This window comes from Crotalus tigris, unplaced genomic scaffold (assembly GCF_016545835.1).
Source record: "Crotalus tigris isolate CLP2741 ecotype Arizona unplaced genomic scaffold, ASM1654583v1 scf7180000020588.15403103151:6194809, whole genome shotgun sequence".
Lineage (NCBI taxonomy): Eukaryota > Metazoa > Chordata > Lepidosauria > Squamata > Viperidae > Crotalus > Crotalus tigris.
In genome coordinates this window covers 2,996,867-3,021,306 of record NW_024098092.1, presented here as the reverse complement: position 1 = coordinate 3,021,306, position 24,440 = coordinate 2,996,867, and the positions used below count along the sequence as shown (strand labels likewise).

Sequence of the window (24,440 nt, the reverse complement as noted above, 5' to 3'; positions counted from 1 at the left end):
GCTAAGATACACAGACACATAGAACAATATAGGCTAAGATCTATTAGGAATAACCCAATAGATCTTAAGCCCAGATGACTGTATGCAACTGTGTTAATGTACACAGGCACATACAGTACTTTAACATAGTTGCATAGTCATCTATTGTTCTGTTTCTGTGTTAAGATACACAGACACATAGAACAATATAGGCTAAGATCTATTAGGAAAATCCCAATAGATCTTAAGCCTAGATGACTGTATGCAACTGTGTTAACGTACACAGGCATATACAGTAATAGGCATATTCCCTAATATATGGTATGTTTATAATCTACATATTACCATATATTAAAGCAGTGTTTCTCAACCTTGACAATTTTAAGGCATGCTGGCTGTGGAATTCTGGGAGTTGAAGTCCACATGCCTTAAAATTGTCAAGGTTGAGAAACACTGTATTAAGGTGTATACCATACTAAGGTTACCAGCTCTAGGCAGCAAAAGAAAAAAAAAGCCACTAGAGGGCAGCAAAGTACATTTGGCATCATCTAGTGGCCTAGCATGTTTTTGCAGCCCAGATCTGGTAACCTTAGAGCAGTCTTTTTCAAACTTGGCCACTTTTAAGATGGATGGCTTTCAACTCCCAGAATTACTTGGGAGTTGAAGTCCCCCATATCTGACAAGTTTGCAAAACACTGCCCTGGTTTATACACAATATACATCCAGTTGCATGTGTGCATCTTTCTTCTGCAGTTCCACTGATAGATATATATATGGGCAATCCAGGGACCCTCCTTCGTGTCACAATTTGCCTCTACGGCAACAGTTTTCCAGAAGGAAGTTCCTAGAAAAGGAAGTGTCTTGATGGGGGCATCAGGATACCTCCAGAATACCAAAACCATCTTCCTGTTCTGGAAAGATTCCTTTGGGGAAACTGCTGGATTAGCCCAATCGGCATGAGGAAAACAAGGACGTTTAAAATTGCCCAGAAGGTACCCTTTTGCCCATATATACCAGTCACTTTTCTCCTGATTGCACAAGGGCTGCAAAGTCTCGGGTGCTGAGGCCTTGCCCGTCCGAGTCCCATCATCCTCAGTCCATGCTGCAACGGCCGAGGAGAGGAATAACTGTGGTGTTCTCCCTGCTGGCTTGGCAGCTGCCCTAGCCCACCCAGCAGGGAGGCCCCACAAGATGACTTGTGACCAAGCCAGCAAAAACTGGCATGGAGAACGGATCAGGCAAAGATCCCCATGCTGCACCAAGTTAGAGATGTACTACAACTCCCAGCAGCCCCAGGCAGCACGGTTAAGGAGGGGTGCTGCTTCAGCAGTCCTGGTGCAATCAGGCAAAGTGCCAGTGGAGCTGGAGAAGAAAGGATACTTACACACGTGCTTGACTTACCTGTGGCAGGATTTTCTCCAACTGGGATGGCCTCTGATCTTCTCCTAATGTGGGATTTCGAAAACCAGCACCCCTGACAATGAAACAGCCATTTTCAAGCACACCAACCCCCTCATCCCGAGACCAACACTTAATAAAGGTATTTTATTTACAAGAAAAACACTCGCAAAGTCTCTTCTTCTTCTTAAGATCTCCAGATGTTGCAGGTAGCATCGGCGGCTGTTTCGGAAAGGCAGCACTGAACTATTTCAGCTAGGTGCAAGGAATGGAAGCCCTCCCGTCCCCCAGAATGGTCTCTGCACACGTGGGCTACAGCCTGTCTTACTACCTCCTGATTCTTGGGCTAAAGCCTTTATTATCATCTCCCGATTCTAGCCTATCTATCATGGTTCCTGTTACCCACCATCTCTTCTTCGCTCCCACAGCGCTGTTATTAAAGCTTTGGGGAGACCCCCATGTGCTCACCCACTCTTTTTCTGCTGCCTGCTTGGCCAACCCGTGGCTTCCGAGCCCTCCAAAGAGGTCTGCAGGAACGCCAGCCTTGGGGTTCTCCTTCTCCAGGGTCCAGCTCAGCTGGATTTCCCTTCTTCCCACCCTGCTTAGATGTTGTCATAGGGGAAGGGGAATGTTGTAGCTGTAGCCGGCCACATCGTTGTAAGAGGAGCAGCAGATAGGAAGGACGCTCTCTGCCACCAGCTTGTCTGTGGAGAATTCGTAGGCGTAGATAATGCCTCTGTGTCTGTTCAGAGAGAAGCAAGGGGAGAAAAGGGAAAAGAAATTAAGCAGGGCGCTTTTCAACCAGACTGGTTCCCAGCAGTTCAAAACCCTCTGGAGCAACTTTCCAACCTTGGCAACGTTAAGATGTCTGCACTTCAAATTCAAGCTAGCTGGGGAATTCTGGGAATTGGCCCTTATGTCTTAAAATTGCCCAGACTGAAGAACGTTGCTCCAGACCAGGGGTCTTCAAACATGGCTCTTTTATGACTGGTGGTGTTCAAGTCCGCAAGTCATAAAAGGGCCAAGTTTGAAGACCCTTGGTTTAAACTGAGGAAAGCCAACTTGGGGGAATGCCTCCCAGCGTCCCACAATATTGTCTAGCTAAGGCTGCTGGGAATTGTAGTCTAGCAACCCTGAGAGTGGTGTCACAGGGCTCCTTCTGCTGGTTAAGATCAAAGTACCACTGTGAGGGTCAGCTCTCACCTTCGGGGAGCGGTCAAGTCGTCGTCCATGATGCTGGCCCCATTGGGGATGTTGGCCATGATGAGGGTGTGGGAGCTGAAGCGGAAGTTGAACTGGATGCCTGGAAAAAAAGGGAGCCCCGGAGTCCATCAGTGGCTTTTCAATAATCTCTCCATGTTTACATGCAGCGGACATGCAACTGGCTGTTTAATTAAAAGCAGGAGGCAGTTATTCAAATGCACAGTAAATTGGAACAAATGCAAAGTAAAACCCTAGGATTTTATTTTATTTTATTTAAAAAAACCTTTCTACCGGGTGCCTGAAAATAAAAGGGAGCCAGAGAGTCCATCAGTGGCTCTTCAAGACGGCGTCCATGTTTAAATGCAACTGGCTGTTTAATTAAAAGCAGGTGCAGTAATTCAAGCGCACAGTAAATTGGAACAAATGCAAAGAAAACCCTAGGAGTTTATTTAATTTAATTTTATTTTAAAAAACCTTTCCACTGAGTGCCTGGAAAAAAAGGGAGCCCCAGAGTCCATCATTGGCTCTTTAACAATGTCGCCATGTTTAAATGCAACTGGCTGTTTAATTAAAAGCAGGTGCGCTTATTCAAGCGCACAGTAAATCAGAACAAATGCAAAATAAAACCCTAGGAGTCTATTTTATTTTAATTTTATTTTAAAAAAAGCCTTTCCACTGGGTGCCTGGAAGAAAAAGGGAGCCCGCGAGTCTATCAGAGGCGCTTTAACCGTGTCGCCATGTTTAAAGGAAGCGGACATGCAACTGGCTGCTTAATTCAAAGCAGGGGGCAGCTATTCAAGTTGGGACCTAATTCTTAATTTTAACACGAATAGCTATACACACGTAATCACTGTTTGTCCAGGGTTCATAAAAACCTACGAATTCAGAAAAGGGACTCACTGCTAGACGAGCAAAACCGCCACCAAAAACGGGCCTTTGCAGCCACGAGGCTCCGGGAGGAGAAGCCGGAAGTGGTTTTTTTTTTTTTTTTTTTTGGTGCCTGGTCTCATGGCCGAAGCCGATTGGCTGAGTTTCGCAAGAGCTCTTTTGCTTTGCTGCAGCTTTTGCCCTCCTGTGGTTATTGGGGGTATAACAGCCTGAAGGGGACTACAAAGACCATCTATAGCACAGGGCATGAAAAGAGAGCCCTCCTGTGGTTATTTTGGTCATAGCAGCCTGAAGGGGACTACAAAGACCATCTCTAGCATAGTGTGTGCAAAGAGAGCCCTCCTGTGGTTATTTTAGGTGTGATAACTTGAAGGGGACTACAGAGACCATCTATCTAGCACAGGGCATGCAAAGAGTGCCCAACTGTGGTTATTTTGGGTATAGCAGCCTGAAGGGGACTACAAAGACCATCTATAGCACAGGGCATGCAAAGAGAGCCCTCCTGTGGTTATTTTAGGCGTGATAGCCTGAAGGGGACTACATAGACCATATATAACACAGGGCATGCAAAGAGTGCCCCCCTGTGGTTATTTTAGACATAGCGGCCAGAAAGGGACTACAAAGACGATTTATATAGTACAGGGCATGAAAAGAGTGCCCTACTGGGGCTATTTTGGGCATGGCATAGTCTGACAGGACTACAAAAACCATCTATAGCACAGGGCATGAAAAGGGTGCCCTCCTGTCATTATTTTGGGCATAGCAGCCTGAAGGGGACTACAAAGACCATCTATAGCACAGGGCATGCAAAGAGAGCTCTCCTGTGGTTATTTTAGGTGTGATAGCTTGAAGGGGACTACAGAGACCATCTATCTAGCACAGGGCATGCAAAGAGTGCCCAACTGTGGTTATTTTGGGTATAGCAGCCTGACAGGGACTACAAAGACAATATAACACAGGGCATGCAAAGAGTGCCCCCCTGTGGTTATTTTGGGCATAGCGGCCAGAAAGGGGCTACAAAGACCATCTATAGCACAGGAAATGCAAATTGTGCCCTCCTGTGCTTATTTTGGGCATGGCAGCCTGAAGGGGACTACAAAGACCATATATAACACAGGGCATGCAAAGAGAGCCCTCCTGTGGTTATTTTAGGCATAGTGGCCAGAAAGGGACTACAAAAACCATCTATAGCACAGGGCATGAAAAGAGTACCCTCCTGTCATTATTTTGGGCATAGCAGCCTGACAGGGACTACAACGACCATCTATAGCACAGGGCATGGAAAGAGAGCCCTCCTGTGGTTATTTTGGGCGTGATAGCCTGAAGGGGACTACAAAGACCATATATAACACAGGGCATGCAAAGGGAGCCCTCCTGTGGTTATTTGGAATAGCAGCCACCCAAGGAAATAATACTTACCTCAAAGAGGGCAAAAAAGTCACAAACTGTGTCGGTCATTTTGGGGACAAAGTCATCAGAAGGCGCCATTACGTCGACCTAACTCTTTTCTTACTGCAAAATGGGTCAGACCTCAGGCCCTCCTCTCGCCTCGCCCCAAAGAGGGCAAAAAAGTCAGCCTTTCTCAAGAGATGAAAGACCAGGATTGTTACTTTAGGGGCAAAGGGAGCAGAGCGCAGCCTCAGGCAGGAGGAACAGAGCGACCTTCTCGGCATGGCCGCCGAGACAGAAGCCTCTTTAATGGGGGTTTCAGTTTACGGCCTAGAAGGTCGCCGCAAAAGGAAGTTGGAGGGTGAATAAGGAACGGACCGGAAGTGGTCCATGGGGGACGGCGATATCGAGGGACAGGAAGTATGCTATGCCGTCCTCTCGATTACTGGTGAAGAACCAGCCGGCGGACATGCGCAGAAGGCCGAGAAGCGGCCCGTTCCTTTCGGAGGAGCATAGAGTGGCGACCCTTTGGGGGACGCTCTGCGCTTTGGGGCTTAGCTTCTCGGTGTCCCGATCCTGGGCAAAAGGCCTACGACGGCCTCAATGTTAATGCTATGGGACCGAAAACCCTGCCCCCCTGTGGTCAAAAACGGGTATTGCGGCCACCAAAGGAAATAATGGCCTTTTTAATGGCATTTTAACATTAAGGTATTCTCTATCTTTATTAAGGGTATTAACACCTTATTACTAGGGCCAGGGGAGGCCCGTTTGCTGCAACGCAGCCGCGGAAGAAGAAATCTGCTTCTAAAGCCTTGAACCTAGTTAAAAAGGACTATGATGCCGTAGATACGGTGCTGTATGTGCGGTACTACGGACATGCGCAGAAGACCGAGGGAAGGGGCCTGTCCCTTTCGGAGGAGCATAGAGTGGCGACGCTTTGGCGGACGCTCTGCGCTTTGGAGCTTAGCTTCTCGGTGTCCCGATCCTGGGCAAAAGGCCTACGACGGCCTCAACGTTAATGCAATGGAACGGAAAACTGTGCCCTCCTGTGGTCAAAAGCAGGTATTGCGGCCACCAAAAGAAATAAACCTTTTTAATGGCAATTTAAGATTACGGTATTCTCTAGCTTTATTAACAGTATTAACACCTTATTAATAGGGGCAGGGGAGGCCCGTTTGCTACAACGCAGGCACGGAAGAAGAAATCTGCTTCAAAAGCCTTAAACCTAGTTAAGGAGGACTATGATGCCCTATTAATATTAATGTTTTAATAATACAGAATAACCTTAAAATGCCATTGAAAAGTTTTTTAATGGCTACCTGCTTCAACCACAGGATGGCCCTGTTTTTTGACCCTTGATAGCATTCAATAGATAAATAATAATAGTCTTAAAATCATATTAAAAGGATTTATTTCCTTTTGTGGCTGCTATTCTTTCTTTAGCTGTAGGACTCAATTCTTCCCAGAGGGCTTGACCGCTTTAGTCTCAATAAATAACTTTCCCTCTCCCAGGAAACAGGCGATGGGAGCATAAATGGGACTTTCTTCACTGTTTTAAAATATCCCGAGGCTACAACCAAGCCAAGTAAAGCGGTTACCAACAGAATAAAAGGTGGACTTCCAGCTAGAACTTAACAGAATATCTCTCTGCAGCAAGAAAATGCATTAAATGGGGTGTGTGGGGACCAGCAAGGTATCTGAAAGACCTGAGCTTTCCTAAGAGTAGAATAGTATTTTTGAGAGCCAGACTTAATATCCTCTCCTTGGCACTCCTGCAGGGCAGGAATGATAAAACCCCAAGACTGAGTGAAGGTGTACTTGTGGTTTATCAGTGGATGGAATAAAAACTCAGGTCACTAAATAGAGCGTCGGGTCTCCTCCTTGAGCAGGGGGGGTTGACAAATGGTGCATTGTTGCATATTAGATCCCCATGTGAGAGCTTCTCTTTAGTAGCAACTCCTTTAAACCGTTGGTATTTGTGTCTTTCTTCAATACATCAGAAAACCTTTCCAAAAAGGTGGGAGGAAGATCCAGATTTTGGAGGAGGAAGAAGAAAAAAGTAAGCCATATGTAGCTTCAGATAGTCCACCCTTATAGCAAATCACGGTTTCATTCATGGTTTCTTAGCCAAAATAACACTATGGCAAAGAAACATGTCTGCAAAATAATATTTTGCTTAATGCAGTATAGTACAGTACAGCACGTACAGTACCACACGTACAGCAGTACAGCACCGTACGTACGGCACTGTACTGTACGTACGGCACTGTACTATACGTGCGGTGCTGTGTGTACGGTGCCGCACGTACAGTGCCACACCTACTGCTTCAACCACAGGATGGCCCTGTTTTTTGACCCTTAATAGCATTCAATAGCTTCAATAGATAAATAATAATAATCTTAAAATCATATTAAAAGGGTTTATTTGCTTCTGTGGCTGCTATTCCTTCTTTAACCGTAGGCTTCAATTCTTCCCAGAGGGCTTGACCGCTTTAGTCTCAATAAATAACTTCACCTCTCCCAGGAAACAGGCGATGGGAGCCTAAGCGGGCCTCCTGTGGACTTTCCTCACTGTTTTTAAATATCCCTCGGCTACAGCCAACCCAAGCAAAGCGGTTACCAACAGAATAAGAGACGTGGACTTCCAGCTAGAACTTAACAGAATCTCTCTCTGAAGCAAGAAAATGGATTGAATGGGGTGTGTGGGGACCAGCAAGGTATCTCAAAGACCTGAGCTTTCCTAAGAGAAGAGTAGCGTTTTAAGCCTGGTTATTTTGGGCATGGCAGCCTGAAGGGGACTACAAAGACCATCTATGGCACAGGGCATGTAAAGAGTGCCCACCTGTGGTTATTTTGGCCATAGCAGTCTGACAGGGACTACAAAGACCATATATTACACAGCGCATTGAAAGAGAGCCCTCCTGTGGTTATTTTAGACGTGATAAACTGAAGCGAACTGCATAGACTATATATAACACAGGGCATGAAAAGAGTGCCCTCCTGTGGTTATTTTGGGAATAGCAGCCTGAAGGGGACTACAAAGACCATCTATAGCACAGGGAATGCAAATTGTGCCCTCCTGTGGTTATTTTGGGCATGGCAGCCTGAAGGGGACTACAAAGACCATATATAACACAGGGCATGCAAAGAGAGCCCTCCTGTGGTTATTTTGGGAATAGCAGCCTGAAGGGGACTACAAAGACCATCTATAGCACAGGGAATGCAAATTGTGCCCTCCTGTGGTTATTTTGGGCATGGCAGCCTGAAGGGGACTACAAAGACCATATATAACACAGGGCATGCAAAGAGAGCCCTCCTGTGGTTATTTGGAATAGCAGCCACCCAAGGAAATAATACTTACCCCAAAGAGGGCAAAAAAGTCAGGCTTTCCTAACCTATCACAAACTGTGTTGGTCATTTTGGGGATAAAGTCATCAGAATGTGCCATAAGTCAACCTAACTCTTTTCTTACTGCAAAATGGGTCAGACCTCAGGCCCTCCTCTCTCCTCGCCCCAGAGAGGGCAAAAAAGTCAGGCTTTCCCAAGAGATGAAAGACTAGGATTGTTAGTTTAGGGGCAAAGGCAGCAGAACGCAGCCTTAGGCAGGAATAGCAGCCACACAAGGAAATCACCCTTACCTGGCCACTTCCTGTCACACATGCGCAGTAGTCCTCCACAGCGACCTGGCCAACTTCCTGTCCGTTTCTGTGGCTGTCCTTCCACTTCCGTTCAGAACGACCTTCTCGGCATGGCCGACTTCCTGTCCCGAAGGAGGCGGCTGGATGCCGGTACGAGAGACTGCGTCTCTTTGTGCCCTTTCCACTTCAGAGGGAGAAAAACAAGAGGCCAAATTGGGAACATAGAGATACAGTTCATATGTTGGCACATAAATTTCAGGGATTCAGGCTTAGACTACAGGGACTACAGCGGCCCGAAAGCGGGTTCTAAGACCATCTATCTAGCACAGGGCATGCAAAGAGAGCCCTCCTGTGGTTATTTTGGGCATAGCAGCCTGAAAGGGACTACAAAGACCATATATAACACAGGGCATGCAAAGAGAGCCTTCCTGTGGTTATTTTGGACATAGCAGCCTGAAGGGGGCTTGTAAGACCATCTACAGGGCATAAAAAAGTGCCCTCCTGTGGTTTTTTGGGGCATAGCGGCCTGACAGGGACTACAAAGACCATACATAACACAGGGCATGCAAAGAGAGCCCTCCTGTGGTTATTTTGGGCGTGATAGTCTGAAGGGGACTACAAAGACCATATATAACACAGGGCATGCAGAGAGAGCCCTCCAGTAGTTATTTTGGAATAGCAGCCACCCAGGGAAATAATACTTACCCCAAAGAGGGCAAAAAAGTCACAAACTGTGTTGGTCATTTTGGGGAGAAAGTCATCAGAAGGCGCCATTACGTCGACCTAACGCTTTTCTTACTGCAAAATGGTTCAGACCTCAGGCCCTCCCCTCTCCTCGCCCCAGAGAGGGCAAAAAAGTCAGGCTTTCCCAAGAGATGAAAGACCAGGATTGTTACTTTAGGGGCAAAGGCAGCCGAACGCAGCCTCAGGCAGGAAGAACAGAGCGACCTTCTCGACATGGCCGCCGAGAGACAGAAGCCTTTTTAATGGGGGTTTCAGTTTACGGCCTAGAAGGTCGCCGCAAAAGGAAGTTGGAGGGTGACTAAGAACGAACGGACCGGAAGTCGGCCTTGGTCCTTTTCCCCAGGATATGGGGGACGGCGACATCGAGGGACAGGAAGTACGCTATGCCGAGGCCTCTCGATTACTGGTGAAGAACCAGCCGGCGGACATGCGCAGAAGGCCGAGAAGCAGCCCGTCCCTTTCGGAGGAGCATAGAGTGGCGACGCCTTGGTTGACGCTCTGCGCTTTGGGGATTAGCTTCTCGGTGTCCCGATCCTGGGCAAAAGGCCTACGACGGCCTCAACGTTTAATGCTATGGGACGGAAAACTGTGCCCTCCTGTGGTCAAAAGCAGGTATTGCGGCCACCAAAAGAAATAAACCTTTTTAATGGCAATTTAAGATTACGGTATTCTCTACCTTTATTAAGGGTATTAACACCTTATTACTAGGGCCAGGGGAGGCCCGTTTGAAGCAACGCAGCCGCGGAAGAAGAAATCTGCTTCAAAAGCCTTAAACCTGGTTAAGGAGGACTATGATGCCCTATTAATATTAATAAGGTTTTAATAATAAAGAATAACCTTAAAATGCTACTGAAAAGTTTTTTAATGGCTACCTGCTTCAACCACAGGATGGCCCTGTTTTTTGACCCTTAATAGCATTCAATAGATAAATAATAATAATCTTAAAATCATATCAAAAGGGTTTATTTGCTTTTGTGGCTGCTATTCCTTCTTTAACCGTAGGACTCAATTCTTCCCAGAGGGCTTGACCGCTTTAGTTTCAATAAATAACTTCCCCTCTCCCAGGAAACAGGCAAGGAAGGAAACAGGAAGTCCTGTGGACTTTCCTCACTGTTTTTAAATATCCCGAGGCTACAACCAAGCCAAGCAAAGCGGTTACCAACAGAATAAGAGACGTGGAGTTCCAGCTAGAACTTAACAGAATATCTCTCTGCAGCAAGAAAATGCATTAAATGGGGTGTGTGGGGACCAGCAAGGTATCTGAAAGACCTGAGCTTTCCTAAGAGTAGAATAGCATTTTTTAGAGCCAGACATTTTAATATCCTCTCCTTGGCACTCCTGCAGGGCAGGAATAATAAAACCCCAAGACTGAGTGAAGGTGTACTTGTGGCAGAGGGGAAGTTGAAGCTCTCTCTCACACGTGTGTCCTGTTAGTCCAAAGCCAAATATTAAAATCAGAACCTGTTATTTGGATCTGAAAAATATTTCCTTTAATTGTATGCATTGTACTGTGAGGAATTTGTGGGAATTAGGGGGGCGGGGCTTAGAGTCTAATATTTCTGCTCAGTTCTTGCTCTTTATGTCAAAACGCCCAGAAATGTGAGAAGGGGCTCCAGAAAAGGCCGTCAGTCTGTGGGTTCTAGGACTGACTCGCTCAGAGCCAGATCCCAATAATGCTCAGTGCCGTGTTTCTTAAAATGCTCCCGTGCCATGTTTTCAGAAGGACACTGCTTGAACGTCACCTCTCCAAAGCTTCGCTCCTTTGCCGTGCCCTAGAAGGACACAGAGAGAGGCAGGAGAGATTCTGAGCCAGCCTATGTATGGAGGGTTGCACTGCATGTATTGGAAGCTCGCGTAATGCAGATAATTCCTCTTTCCTTGCCCGTGGTTTACTGGTGAAGTAAGGGGGCATAATAAAAACCAGGACTTTCTTAGTGACACTGGGAATCCCCAAATGTCTCAGTTAGACCATAAATATTACTCACCTCCCAAACCAGGGAACATTTGTTGGTTTTTTTCACCGATTCCTCATCATCTGCAAGAAAAATAAACTGCTTAGGGTGTAAGAATGGGGAAACAACTGAAGATGGATTTATTTGTCTATGAGAAAGTACATTCAAGATCGGTCAGATCGGAAACATCCTTTATTCAAACGGAAGGTGAGAATTCTGCCCTTCCTTTAGAAAAGGCAGGATATAGATCTCTGCAAGCTCAGTAGCTCATGAAAAGAAGCAAACTTTTGGCGATAGTAAAAGACCAGTTCACGAAGCCATCCAAGTTCCCTTCAGTTGCCCCCAACTTCCTTTTAGTCTTTCAATTTCAGAACCAGCTTGCTGTAAAAGAGGGCTGCCCTTTCTAGGTCATTTGATTACTTTAAAACTGCTATAAGTCGATTGTCTTCTTAGGACAACCGAGACCAATGGTGAAATAGTCATACAAATCCATTCAATAGAAAACAATACAACAACTGATAGAACAACAACTGGCATTCAAAGCTCCATCTTCAGCGTGTTCCCAACAGGGGAACTTCTCTGCTTCTCCAGGCTCTTTTGAAGGAAGCCTGGGCGCAGGAGGTCCAAGGTTTGCCTGCAACCCCCAAAAGAAGAAATGGCACCGGGCGCTTTTCTGTCTGTTCTACATCTTTGGAAGACGATGCTGGGATCGGGGGCCCGCAGCGTACTGCTTTCCAGAATTGGTCCCTTTTCTTAGTGATGCTATTTCTGTGACCTGTTCTGCAGATGGACAGAACTGGAAGAACCAGCTGGTCCCTGAGCCAGGTGCAGCCTTCCTGGACCCCAACCTCGCCTCCTCCCCGTCCCCCCGTTCCAAGTGGGGCCCTTGCCAGAGCTTACAATATGTGCTTCCAGCGCATCACCCTGCGGAGGCGTTTATTTCTCAGTTTCAGCATTTTGGTAGCCCACAGTCAATCGCTTTCACTGACTTCATCACTTCTTGATAAGCATTTCCAGGCCGGCCCCGAGCAGAAGTGCAGTTTCTTACCATCTCCTTTTGCGTTCGACGTCTGCTCATCCCATTTTATTCGGTGTAACGGGAGCCGCTGAAATTTCTTCTGTGCTTTGGGACCTTGGAAAGAAAGCAGAAAAGGTAGAACTGACAAGCAGCGTCGCAACAAGTGAGGAAGCACAACTTCACAAACACAACAAGTGGGAGGAGGTCCCAACTATAAACAGAGACCGACTCTCAAAGGAAAAGCCAGAGAGAGACGAGGTCCTTGTGCTGCTTTTCAAAGCGCACGTTTCTGAGGACTTGGCCTACCCTGACAGGATGGCCTGAAACCGGTTTGACTTACTCCAGATTGCGCCAAGGGATGCTATTTCTGCGACCCGTTCTGCAGAGGGACAGATGTGCTCTGCATTCTCCCCCCCCTCCGCCCCCCAAAAAGAGGCGGGAAGAAGCGTCGGTGCCTCGAGACAAGCGCAGCCCTCCTGAACCCCCAAGCCTGCGTTTCCCCCTCCTCCTGGACCGAGTCCCTCATTGCCTGGGCCTGCTGGCGGTTCCAGCCCCTGAGAAAGGCAGAGGGGGACACAACCCGGCCCGCTCGCCCACCTCCTTCTACCCCCAGCACCGGACAGGAAGTCGGCCGTAGCCGAAGGCACCGGGGGACGACCGCAGCGGACGGACGGGAAGTCCTCCTTGGCGAGGAGGTCGCTGCGAAAGGAAGTTGGCAGGGAAGACTAAGAAGGACGGACAGGAAGTCCTCCTTGGCGAGGAGGTCGCTGCGAAAGGAAGTTGGCAGGGAAGACTAAGAAAGACGGACAGGAAGTCGGCCATAAATAGGAAGACCGACTCCCAAGCCATTTGGGAATGGCCGAAACAAATAAACCTTTTAAGTGGGATTTTAAGGTTATTTATTTTTCCCCCTCTTTACTATTAACCCCTTATTAATATTAATAGGGCGACGCGAGGCCCTTTTGCCGTTTTAAAGGTTTATTTCTTTTGGTGGATGCTATACCCGGCCTGGGCCACGCGAGGGCGCTGTTTTCCCTCCCTCAGCGATAGCGGCATTGAGGCCGTCGAAAAGGCCTTTTCTACGGCCTCGATGGTAATGCTATGGGACGGAAAACCCTGCCCTCCTGTGGTGATAAACGGGGATTGCGGCCGCCAAGAGACAGAAGCCTTTTTAATGGGGTTTTAAGTTTACGGCCTAACTCATTGCTCGGACGTGAAGTCCGCCGTGCCTAGAAGGTCGCCGCAAAAGGAAGTTGGAGGATAACTAAGGACGGACCGGAAGTCGGCCATGATGGAAAGGTCCTTTTCCCCACAGGACCTGGGGGACGTCCGATATCGAGAGACAGGAGGTCCGCCATGTCGGGAAGGTCTTCCGGACATTACTGGCGAAGAACCAGCCAGTGGACATGCGCAGAAGGCCGAGGGAAGCGGCCCGTCCCTTTCGGAGGAGCATAGAGTGGCGACGCTTTGGCGGACGCTCTGCGCTTTGGAGCTTAGCTTCTCTGTGTCCCGATCCTGGGCAAAAGGCCTACGACGTCCTCAATGTTAATGCAATGGGACGAAACACTGTGCCCTCCTGTGGTCAAAAGCGGGTATTGCGGCCACCAAAAGAAATAAACCTTTTTCATGGCATTTTAAGGTTATTCTTCTCTATTTTTATTCTTAACGCCTTATTATTAATATTAACGCGGCGGACGGGAGGCCCGGTCGGTGCGACACGGGCGCAGAGGTAATCCTGATTCGAGTCTTAAACCGAGTGAAGGCCTATCGTGGCTTATTAATATTAATAAGGTTTTAATAATAAAGAATAATCATCTTAAAACGCCATTAAAGAGGTTTATTTATTTTAGTTTATTTATTTAGTTTTCCGTCCCTTGGCTATAGGATGGAGGCCATTAAAAAAAGCCTACCATGGAGTCCAAGCTAAAGCTATGGGACCGAAAACCCTGCCCTCCTGTGGTCAAAAACGGGTATTGCGGCCACCAAAAGAAATAATAGCCTTTTTAATGGCATTTTAACATTAAGGTATTCTCTATCTTTATTAACGGTATTAAAAAGGACTATGATGCCGTACGTACGGTGCTGTATGCGCGGTACTGCGGACATGCGCAGAAGGCCGAGGGAAGCGGCCCGTCCCTTTCGGAGGAGCATAGAGTGGCGACGCTTTGGCGGACGCTCTGCGCTTTGGAGCTTAGCTTCTCGGTGTCCCGATCCTGGGCAAAAGGCCTACGACGGCCTCAACGTTAATGCTATGGGACGGAAAACTGTGCCCTCCTGTGGTCAAAAGCGGGTATTGCTGCTGCCGAAAGAAATAAATACTTTTTAATGGCAATTTAAGATTACGGTATTCTCTATCTTTATTAAGGGTATTAATACCTTATTACTAGGGGCAGGGGAGGCCCGTTTGCTACAACGCAGGCACGGAAGAAGAAATCTGCTTCAAAAGCCTTAAACCTGGTTAAGGAGGACTATGATGCCCTAGTAATATTAATAAGGTTTTAATAATAAAGAATAGCCTTAAAATGCCATTGAAAAGTTTTGTAATGGCTCCTCTACCTGCTTCAACCACAGGATGGTCCTGTTTTTTGACCCTTAATAGCATTCAATAGATAAATAATAATAATCTTAAAATCATATTAAAATGGTTTATTTCCTTTTGTGGCTGGTATTCCTTCTTTACCTGTAGGACTCAATTCTTCCCAGAGGACTTGACTGCTTTAGTCTCAATAAATAACTTCCCCTCTCCCTGGAAACAGCCGATGGGAGCCTAAGCGGGCCTCCTGTGCACTTTGCTTACTGTTTTTAAATATCCCGAGGCTACAACCAAGCCAAGCAAAGCGGTTACCAACAGAATAAGAGACGTGGAGTTCCAGCTAGAACTTAACAGAATATCTCTCTGCAGCAAGAAAATGCATTAAATGGGGTGTGTGGGGACCAGCAAGGTATCTGAAAGACCTGAGCTTTCCTAAGAGTAGAATAGCATTTTTTAGAGCCAGACATTTTAATATCCTCTCCTTGGCACTCCTGCAGGGCAGGAATAATAAAACCCCAAGACTGAGTGAAGGTGTACTTGTGGCAGAGGGGAAGTTGAAGCTCTCTCTCACACGTGTGTCCTGTTAGTCCAAAGCCAAATATTAAAATCAAAACCTGTTATTTGGATCTGAAAAATATTTCCTTTAATTGTATGCATTGTACTGTGAGGAATTTGTGGGAATGAGGGGGGCGGGGCGGGGCTTAGAGTCTAATGTTTCTGCTCAGTTCTTGCCCTTTATGTCAAACGCCCAGAAATGTGAGAAGGGGCTCCAGAAAAGGCCGTCAGTCTGTGGGTTCTAGGACTGACTCGCTCAGAGCCTAGATCCCAATAATGCTCAGTGCCGTGTTTCTTAAAATGCTCCCGTGCCATGTTTTCAGAGCACACTGCTTGAACTTCACCTCTCCAAAGCTTCGCTCCTTTGCCGTGCCCTAGAAGGACACAGAGAGAGGCAGGAGAGATTCTGAGCCAGCCTATGTATGGAGGGTTGCACTGCATGTATTGGAAGCTCGCGTAATGCAGATAATTCCTCTTTCCTTGCCCGTGGTTTACTGGTGAAGTAAGGGGGCATAATAAAAACCAGGACTTTCTTAGTGACACTGGGAATCCCCAAATGTCTCAGTTAGACCATAAATATTACTCACCTCCCAAACCAGGGAACATTTGTTGGTTTTTTTCACCGATTCCTCATCATCTGCAAGAAAAATAAACTGCTTAGGGTGTAAGAATGGGGAAACAACTGAAGATGGATTTATTTGTCTATGAGAAAGTACATTCAAGATCGGTCAGATCGGAAACATCCTTTATTCAAACGGAAGGTGAGAATTCTGCCCTTCCTTTAGAAAAGGCAGGATATAGATCTCTGCAAGCTCAGTAGCTCATGAAAAGAAGCAAACTTTTGGCGATAGTAAAAGACCAGTTCACGAAGCCATCCAAGTTCCCTTCAGTTGCCCCCAACTTCCTTTTAGTCTTTCAATTTCAGAACCAGCTTGCTGTAAAAGAGGGCTGCCCTTTCTAGGTCATTTGATTACTTTAAAACTGCTATAAGTCGATTGTCTTCTTAGGACAACCGAGACCAATGGTGAAATAGAGTCATACAAATCCATTCAATAGAAAACAATACAACAACTGATAGAACAACAACTGGCATTCAAAGCTCCATCTTCAGCGTGTTCCCAACAGGGGAACTTCTCTGCTTCTCCAGGCTCTTTTGAAGGAAGCCTGGGCGCAGGAGGTCCAAGGTTTGCCTGCAACCCCCAAAAGAAGAAATGGCACCGGGCGCTTTTCTGTCTGTTCTACATCTTTGGAAGACGATGCTGGGATCGGGGGCCCGCAGCGTACTGCTTTCCAGAATTGGTCCCTTTTCTTAGTGATGCTATTTCTGTGACCTGTTCTGCAGATGGACAGAACTGGAAGAACCAGCTGGTCCCTGAGCCAGGTGCAGCCTTCCTGGACCCCAACCTCGCCTCCTCCCCTTCCCCCCGTTCCAAGTGGGGCCCTTGCCAGAGCTTACAATATGTGCTTCCAGCGCATCACCCTGCGGAGGCGTTTATTTCTCAGTTTCAGCATTTTGGTAGCCCACAGTCAATCGCTTTCACTGACTTCATCACTTCTTGATAAGCATTTCCAGGCCGGCCCCGAGCAGAAGTGCAGTTTCTTACCATCTCCTTTTGCGTTCGACGTCTGCTCATCCCATTTTATTCGGTGTAACGGGAGCCGCTGAAATTTCTTCTGTGCTTTGGGACCTTGGAAAGAAAGCAGAAAAGGTAGAACTGACAAGCAGCGTCGCAACAAGTGAGGAAGCACAACTTCACAAACACAGCAAGTGGGAGGAGGTCCCAACTATAAACAGAGACCGACTCTCAAAGGAAAAGCCAGAGAGAGACGAGGTCCTTGTGCTGCTTTTCAAAGCGCACGTTTCTGAGGACTTGGCCTACCCTGACAGGATGGCCTGAAACCGGTTTGACTTACTCCAGATTGCGCCAAGGGATGCTATTTCTGCGACCCGTTCTGCAGAGGGACAGATGTGCTCTGCATTCTCCCCCCCCTCCGCCCCCCAAAAAGAGGCGGGAAGAAGCGTCGGTGCCTCGAGACAAGCGCAGCCCTCCTGAACCCCCAAGCCTGCGTTTCCCCCTCCTCCTGGACCGAGTCCCTCATTGCCTGGGCCTGCTGGCGGTTCCAGCCCCTGAGAAAGGCAGAGGGGGACACAACCCGGCCCGCTCGCCCACCTCCTTCTACCCCCAGCACCGGACAGGAAGTCGGCCGTAGCCGAAGGCACCGGGGGACGACCGCAGCGGACGGACGGGAAGTCCTCCTTGGCGAGGAGGTCGCTGCGAAAGGAAGTTGGCAGGGAAGACTAAGAAGGACGGACAGGAAGTCCTCCTTGGCGAGGAGGTCGCTGCGAAAGGAAGTTGGCAGGGAAGACTAAGAAAGACGGACAGGAAGTCGGCCATAAATAGGAAGACCGACTCCCAAGCCATTTGGGAATGGCCGAAACAAATAAACCTTTTAAGTGGGATTTTAAGGTTATTTATTTTTCCCCCTCTTTACTATTAACCCCTTATTAATATTAAGAGGGCGACGCGAGGCCCTTTTGCCGTTTTAAAGGTTTATTTCTTTTGGTGGATGCTATACCCGGCCTGGGCCACGCGAGGGCGCTGTTTTCCCTCCCTCAGCGATAGCGGCATTGAGGCCGTCGAAAAGGCCTTTTCTACGGCCTCGATGGTAATGCTATGGGACGGAAAACCCTGCCCTCCTGTGGTGATAAACGGGGATTGCGGCCGCCAAGAGACAGAAGCCTTTTTAATGGGGTTTTAAGTTTACGGCCTAACTCATTGCTCGGACGTGAAGTCCGCCGTGCCTAGAAGGTCGCCGCAAAAGGAAGTTGGAGGATAACTAAGGACGGACCGGAAGTCGGCCATGATGGAAAGGTCCTTTTCCCCACAGGACCTGGGGGACGTCCGATATCGAGAGACAGGAGGTCCGCCATGTCGGGAAGGTCTTCCGGACATTACTGGCGAAGAACCAGCCAGTGGACATGCGCAGAAGGCCGAGGGAAGCGGCCCGTCCCTTTCGGAGGAGCATAGAGTGGCGACGCTTTGGCGGACGCTCTGCGCTTTGGAGCTTAGCTTCTCTGTGTCCCGATCCTGGGCAAAAGGCCTACGACGTCCTCAATGTTAATGCAATGGGACGAAACACTGTGCCCTCCTGTGGTCAAAAGCGGGTATTGCGGCCACCAAAAGAAATAAACCTTTTTCATGGCATTTTAAGGTTATTCTTCTCTATTTTTATTCTTAACGCCTTATTATTAATATTAACGCGGCGGACGGGAGGCCCGGTCGGTGCGACACGGGCGCAGAGGTAATCCTGATTCGAGTCTTAAACCGAGTGAAGGCCTATCGTGGCTTATTAATATTAATAAGGTTTTAATAATAAAGAATAATCATCTTAAAACGCCATTAAAGAGGTTTATTTATTTTAGTTTATTTATTTAGTTTTCCGTCCCTTGGCTATAGGATGGAGGCCATTAAAAAAAGCCTACCATGGAGTCCAAGCTAAAGCTATGGGACCGAAAACCCTGCCCTCCTGTGGTCAAAAACGGGTATTGCGGCCACCAAAAGAAATAATAGCCTTTTTAATGGCATTTTAACATTAAGGTATTCTCTATCTTTATTAACGGTATTAAAAAGGACTATGATGCCGTACGTACGGTGCTGTATGCGCGGTACTGCGGACATGCGCAGAAGGCCGAGGGAAGCGGCCCGTCCCTTTCGGAGGAGCATAGAGTGGCGACGCTTTGGCGGACGCTCTGCGCTTTGGAGCTTAGCTTCTCGGTGTCCCGATCCTGGGCAAAAGGCCTACGACGGCCTCAACGTTAATGCTATGGGACGGAAAACTGTGCCCTCCTGTGGTCAAAAGCGGGTATTGCTGCTGCCGAAAGAAATAAATACTTTTTAATGGCAATTTAAGATTACGGTATTCTCTATCTTTATTAAGGGTATTAATACCTTATTACTAGGGGCAGGGGAGGCCCGTTTGCTACAACGCAGGCACGGAAGAAGAAATCTGCTTCAAAAGCCTTAAACCTGGTTAAGGAGGACTATGATGCCCTAGTAATATTAATAAGGTTTTAATAATAAAGAATAGCCTTAAAATGCCATTGAAAAGTTTTGTAATGGCTCCTCTACCTGCTTCAACCACAGGATGGTCCTGTTTTTTGACCCTTAATAGCATTCAATAGATAAATAATAATAATCTTAAAATCATATTAAAATGGTTTATTTCCTTTTGTGGCTGGTATTCCTTCTTTACCTGTAGGACTCAATTCTTCCCAGAGGACTTGACTGCTTTAGTCTCAATAAATAACTTCCCCTCTCCCTGGAAACAGCCGATGGGAGCCTAAGCGGGCCTCCTGTGCACTTTGCTTACTGTTTTTAAATATCCCGAGGCTACAACCAAGCCAAGCAAAGCGGTTACCAACAGAATAAGAGACGTGGAGTTCCAGCTAGAACTTAACAGAATATCTCTCTGCAGCAAGAAAATGCATTAAATGGGGTGTGTGGGGACCAGCAAGGTATCTGAAAGACCTGAGCTTTCCTAAGAGTAGAATAGCATTTTTTAGAGCCAGACATTTTAATATCCTCTCCTTGGCACTCCTGCAGGGCAGGAATAATAAAACCCCAAGACTGAGTGAAGGTGTACTTGTGGCAGAGGGGAAGTTGAAGCTCTCTCTCACACGTGTGTCCTGTTAGTCCAAAGCCAAATATTAAAATCAAAACCTGTTATTTGGATCTGAAAAATATTTCCTTTAATTGTATGCATTGTACTGTGAGGAATTTGTGGGAATGAGGGGGGCGGGGCTTAGAGTCTAATATTTCTGCTCAGTTCTTGCTCTTTATGTCAAAACGCCCAGAAATGTGAGAAGGGGCTCCAGAAAAGGCCGTCAGTCTGTGGGTTCTAGGACTGACTCGCTCAGAGCCAGATCCCAATAATGCTCAGTGCCGTGTTTCTTAAAATGCTCCCGTGCCATGTTTTCAGAAGGACACTGCTTGAACGTCACCTCTCCAAAGCTTCGCTCCTTTGCCGGGCCCTAGAAGGACACAGAGAGAGGCAGGAGAGATTCTGAGCCAGCCTATGTATGGAGGGTTGCACTGCATGTATTGGAAGCTCGCGTAATGCAGATAATTCCTCTTTCCTTGCCCGTGGTTTACTGGTGAAGTAAGGGGGCATAATAAAAACCAGGACTTTCTTAGTGACACTGGGAATCCCCAAATGTCTCAGTTAGACCATAAATATTACTCACCTCCCAAACCAGGGAACATTTGTTGGTTTTTTTCACCGATTCCTCATCATCTGCAAGAAAAATAAACTGCTTAGGGTGTAAGAATGGGGAAACAACTGAAGATGGATTTATTTGTCTATGAGAAAGTACATTCAAGATCGGTCAGATCGGAAACATCCTTTATTCAAACGGAAGGTGAGAATTCTGCCCTTCCTTTAGAAAAGGCAGGATATAGATCTCTGCAAGCTCAGTAGCTCATGAAAAGAAGCAAACTTTTGGCGATAGTAAAAGACCAGTTCACGAAGCCATCCAAGTTCCCTTCAGTTGCCCCCAACTTCCTTTTAGTCTTTCAATTTCAGAACCAGCTTGCTGTAAAAGAGGGCTGCCCTTTCTAGGTCATTTGATTACTTTAAAACTGCTATAAGTCGATTGTCTTCTTAGGACAACCGAGACCAATGGTGAAATAGTCATACAAATCCATTCAATAGAAAACAATACAACAACTGATAGAACAACAACTGGCATTCAAAGCTCCATCTTCAGCGTGTTCCCAACAGGGGAACTTCTCTGCTTCTCCAGGCTCTTTTGAAGGAAGCCTGGGCGCAGGAGGTCCAAGGTTTGCCTGCAACCCCCAAAAGAAGAAATGGCACCGGGCGCTTTTCTGTCTGTTCTACATCTTTGGAAGACGATGCTGGGATCGGGGGCCCGCAGCGTACTGCTTTCCAGAATTGGTCCCTTTTCTTAGTGATGCTATTTCTGTGACCTGTTCTGCAGATGGACAGAACTGGAAGAACCAGCTGGTCCCTGAGCCAGGTGCAGCCTTCCTGGACCCCAACCTCGCCTCCTCCCCGTCCCCCCGTTCCAAGTGGGGCCCTTGCCAGAGCTTACAATATGTGCTTCCAGCGCATCACCCTGCGGAGGCGTTTATTTCTCAGTTTCAGCATTTTGGTAGCCCACAGTCAATCGCTTTCACTGACTTCATCACTTCTTGATAAGCATTTCCAGGCCGGCCCCGAGCAGAAGTGCAGTTTCTTACCATCTCCTTTTGCGTTCGACGTCTGCTCATCCCCTTTTATTCGGTGTAACGGGAGCCGCTGAAATTTCTTCTGTGCTTTGGGACCTTGGAAAGAAAGCAGAAAAGGTAGAACTGACAAGCAGCGTCGCAACAAGTGAGGAAGCAAAACTTCACAAACACAACAATTGGGAGGAGGTCCCAACTATAAACAGAGACCGACTCTCAAAGGAAAAGCCAGAGAGAGACGAGGTCCTTGTGTTGCTTTTCAAAGCACACGTTTCTGAGGACTTGGCCTACCCTGACAGGATGGCCTCAAACCGGTTTGACTTACTCCAGGTTGCGCCAAGGGATGCTATTTCTGCGACCCGTTCTGCAGAGGGACAGATGTGCTCTGCATTCTCCCCCCCCTCCGCCCCCCAAAAAGAGGCGGGAAGAAGCGTCGGTGCCTCGAGACAAGCGCAGCCCTCCTGAACCCCCAAGCCTGCGTTTCCCCCTCCTCCTGGACCGAGTCCCTCATTGCCTGGGCCTGCTGGCGGTTCCAGCCCCTGAGAAAGGCAGAGGGGGACACAACCCGGCCCGCTCGCCCACCTCCTTCTACCCCCAGCACCGGACAGGAAGTCGGCCGTAGCCGAAGGCACCGGGGGACGACCGCAGCGGACGGACGGGAAGTCCTCCTTGGCGAGGAGGTCGCTGCGAAAGGAAGTTGGCAGGGAAGACTAAGAAGGACGGACAGGAAGTCGGCCATAAATAGGAAGACCGACTCCCAAGCCATTTGGGAATGGCCGAAACAAATAAACCTTTTAAGTGGGATTTTAAGGTTATTTATTTTTCCCCCTCTTTACTATTAACCCCTTATTAATATTAATAGGGCGACGCGAGGCCCTTTTGCCGTTTTAAAGGTTTATTTCTTTTGGTGGATGCTATACCCGGCCTGGGCCACGCGAGGGCGCTGTTTTCCCTCCCTCAGCGATAGCGGCATTGAGGCCGTCGAAAAGGCCTTTTCTACGGCCTCGATGGTAATGCTATGGGACGGAAAACCCTGCCCTCCTGTGGTGAAAAACGGGGATTGCGGCCGCCAAGAGACAGAAGCCTTTTTAATGGGGTTTTAAGTTTACGGCCTAACTCATTGCTCGGACGTGAAGTCCGCCGTGCCTAGAAGGTCGCCGCAAAAGGAAGTTGGAGGATAACTAAGGACGGACCGGAAGTCGGCCATGATGGAAAGGTCCTTTTCCCCACAGGACCTGGGGGACGGCCGATATCGAGGGACAGGAGGTCCGCCATGTCGGGAAGGTCTGCCGGACATTACTGGCGAAGAACCAGCCAGTGGACATGCGCAGAAGGCCGAGGGAAGCGGCCCGTCCCTTTCGGAGGAGCATAGAGTGGCGACGCTTTGGCGGACGCTCTGCGCTTTGGAGCTTAGCTTCTCTGTGTCCCGATCCTGGGCAAAAGGCCTACGACGTCCTCAATGTTAATGCAATGGGACGAAACACTGTGCCCTCCTGTGGTCAAAAGCGGGTATTGCGGCCACCAAAAGAAATAAACCTTTTTCATGGCATTTTAAGGTTATTCTTCTCTATTTTTATTCTTAATGCCTTATTATTAATATTAACGCGGCGGACGGGAGGCCCGGTCGGTGCGACACGGGCGCAGAGGTAATCCTGATTCGAGTCTTAAACCGAGTGAAGGCCTATCGTGGCTTATTAATATTAATAAGGTTTTAATAATAAAGAATAATAATCTTAAAACGCCATTAAAGAGGTTTATTTATTTTAGTTTATTTATTTTAGTTTATTTATTTAGTTTTCCGTCCCTTGGCTATAGGATGGAGGCCATTAAAAAAAGCCTACCATGGAGTCCAAGCTAAAGCTATGGGACCGAAAACCCTGCCCTCCTGTGGTCAAAAACGGGTATTGCGGCCACCAAAAGAAATAATAGCCTTTTTAATGGCATTTTAACATTAAGGTATTCTCTATCTTTATTAACGGTATTAAAAAGGACTATGATGCCGTACGTACGGTGCTGTATGCGCGGTACTGCGGACATGCGCAGAAGGCCGAGGGAAGCGGCCCGTCCCTTTCGGAGGAGCATAGAGTGGCGACGCTTTGGCGGACGCTCTGCGCTTTGGAGCTTAGCTTCTCGGTGTCCCGATCCTGGGCAAAAGGCCTACGACGGCCTCAACGTTAATGCTATGGGACGGAAAACTGTGCCCTCCTGTGGTCAAAAGCGGGTATTGCTGCCGCCGAAAGAAATAAATACTTTTTAATGGCAATTTAAGATTACGGTATTCTCTATCTTTATTAAGGGTATTAATACCTTATTAATAGGGCCAGGGGAGGCCCGTTTGCTACAACGCAGGCACGGAAGAAGAAATCTGCTTCAAAAGCCTTAAACCTGGTTAAGGAGGACTATGATGCCCTAGTAATATTAATAAGGTTTTAATAATAAAGAATAGCCTTAAAATGCCATTGAAAAGTTTTGTAATGGCTCCTCTACCTGCTTCAACCACAGGATGGCCCTGTTTTTTGACCCTTAATAGCATTCAATAGATAAATAATAATAATCTTAAAATCATATTAAAACGGTTTATTTCCTTTTGTGGCTGGTATTCCTTCTTTACCTGTAGGACTCAATTCTTCCCAGAGGACTTGACCGCTTTAGTCTCAATAAATAACTTCCCCTCTCCCTGGAAACAGCCGATGGGAGCCTAAGCGGGCCTCCTGTGCACTTTGCTCACTGTTTTTAAATATCCCTCGGCTACGACCAACCCAAGCAAAGCGGCTACCAACAGAATAAGAGACGTGGAGTTCCAGCTAGAGCTTAACAGAATCTCTCTCTGCAGCAAGAAAATGGATTAAATGGGGTGTGTGGGGACCAGCAAGGTATTTGAAAGACCTGAGCTTTCCT

General features: G+C 47.6%; 1 protein-coding gene across 31 annotated transcripts; it reads right to left on the bottom strand.

Moving 5' to 3' along the window:
* Positions 1-1,505: 1,505 nt before the first annotated feature.
* Positions 1,506-23,699, bottom strand: LOC120319015 (U4/U6 small nuclear ribonucleoprotein Prp3-like). 31 transcript variants are annotated; one of them, XR_005559651.1, is made up of 10 exons: positions 22,125-22,266; positions 21,558-21,641; positions 20,543-20,592; positions 16,754-16,985; positions 15,885-15,934; positions 12,240-12,323; positions 11,225-11,274; positions 8,496-8,679; positions 2,581-2,762; positions 1,506-2,119 (listed from the first exon to the last, which is right to left on the bottom strand). XR_005559651.1 is itself a non-coding variant. In XM_039367284.1 (6 exons), exons 3-6 carry the CDS (start codon positions 15,901-15,903, stop codon positions 10,865-10,867), a joined length of 300 nt encoding a protein of 99 aa, XP_039223218.1. In that variant the 5' UTR covers positions 15,904-15,934; positions 16,902-16,985; positions 18,950-19,097; the 3' UTR covers positions 10,461-10,864. The 31 variants fall into 31 exon arrangements, 11 of the variants coding, with proteins under 11 accessions (XP_039223222.1, XP_039223221.1, XP_039223220.1 ...); XR_005559655.1 differs by having other exon boundaries at positions 16,902-16,985; positions 21,868-22,236; XR_005559650.1 differs by having other exon boundaries at positions 21,868-22,235.
* Positions 23,700-24,440: the final 741 nt, after the last annotated feature.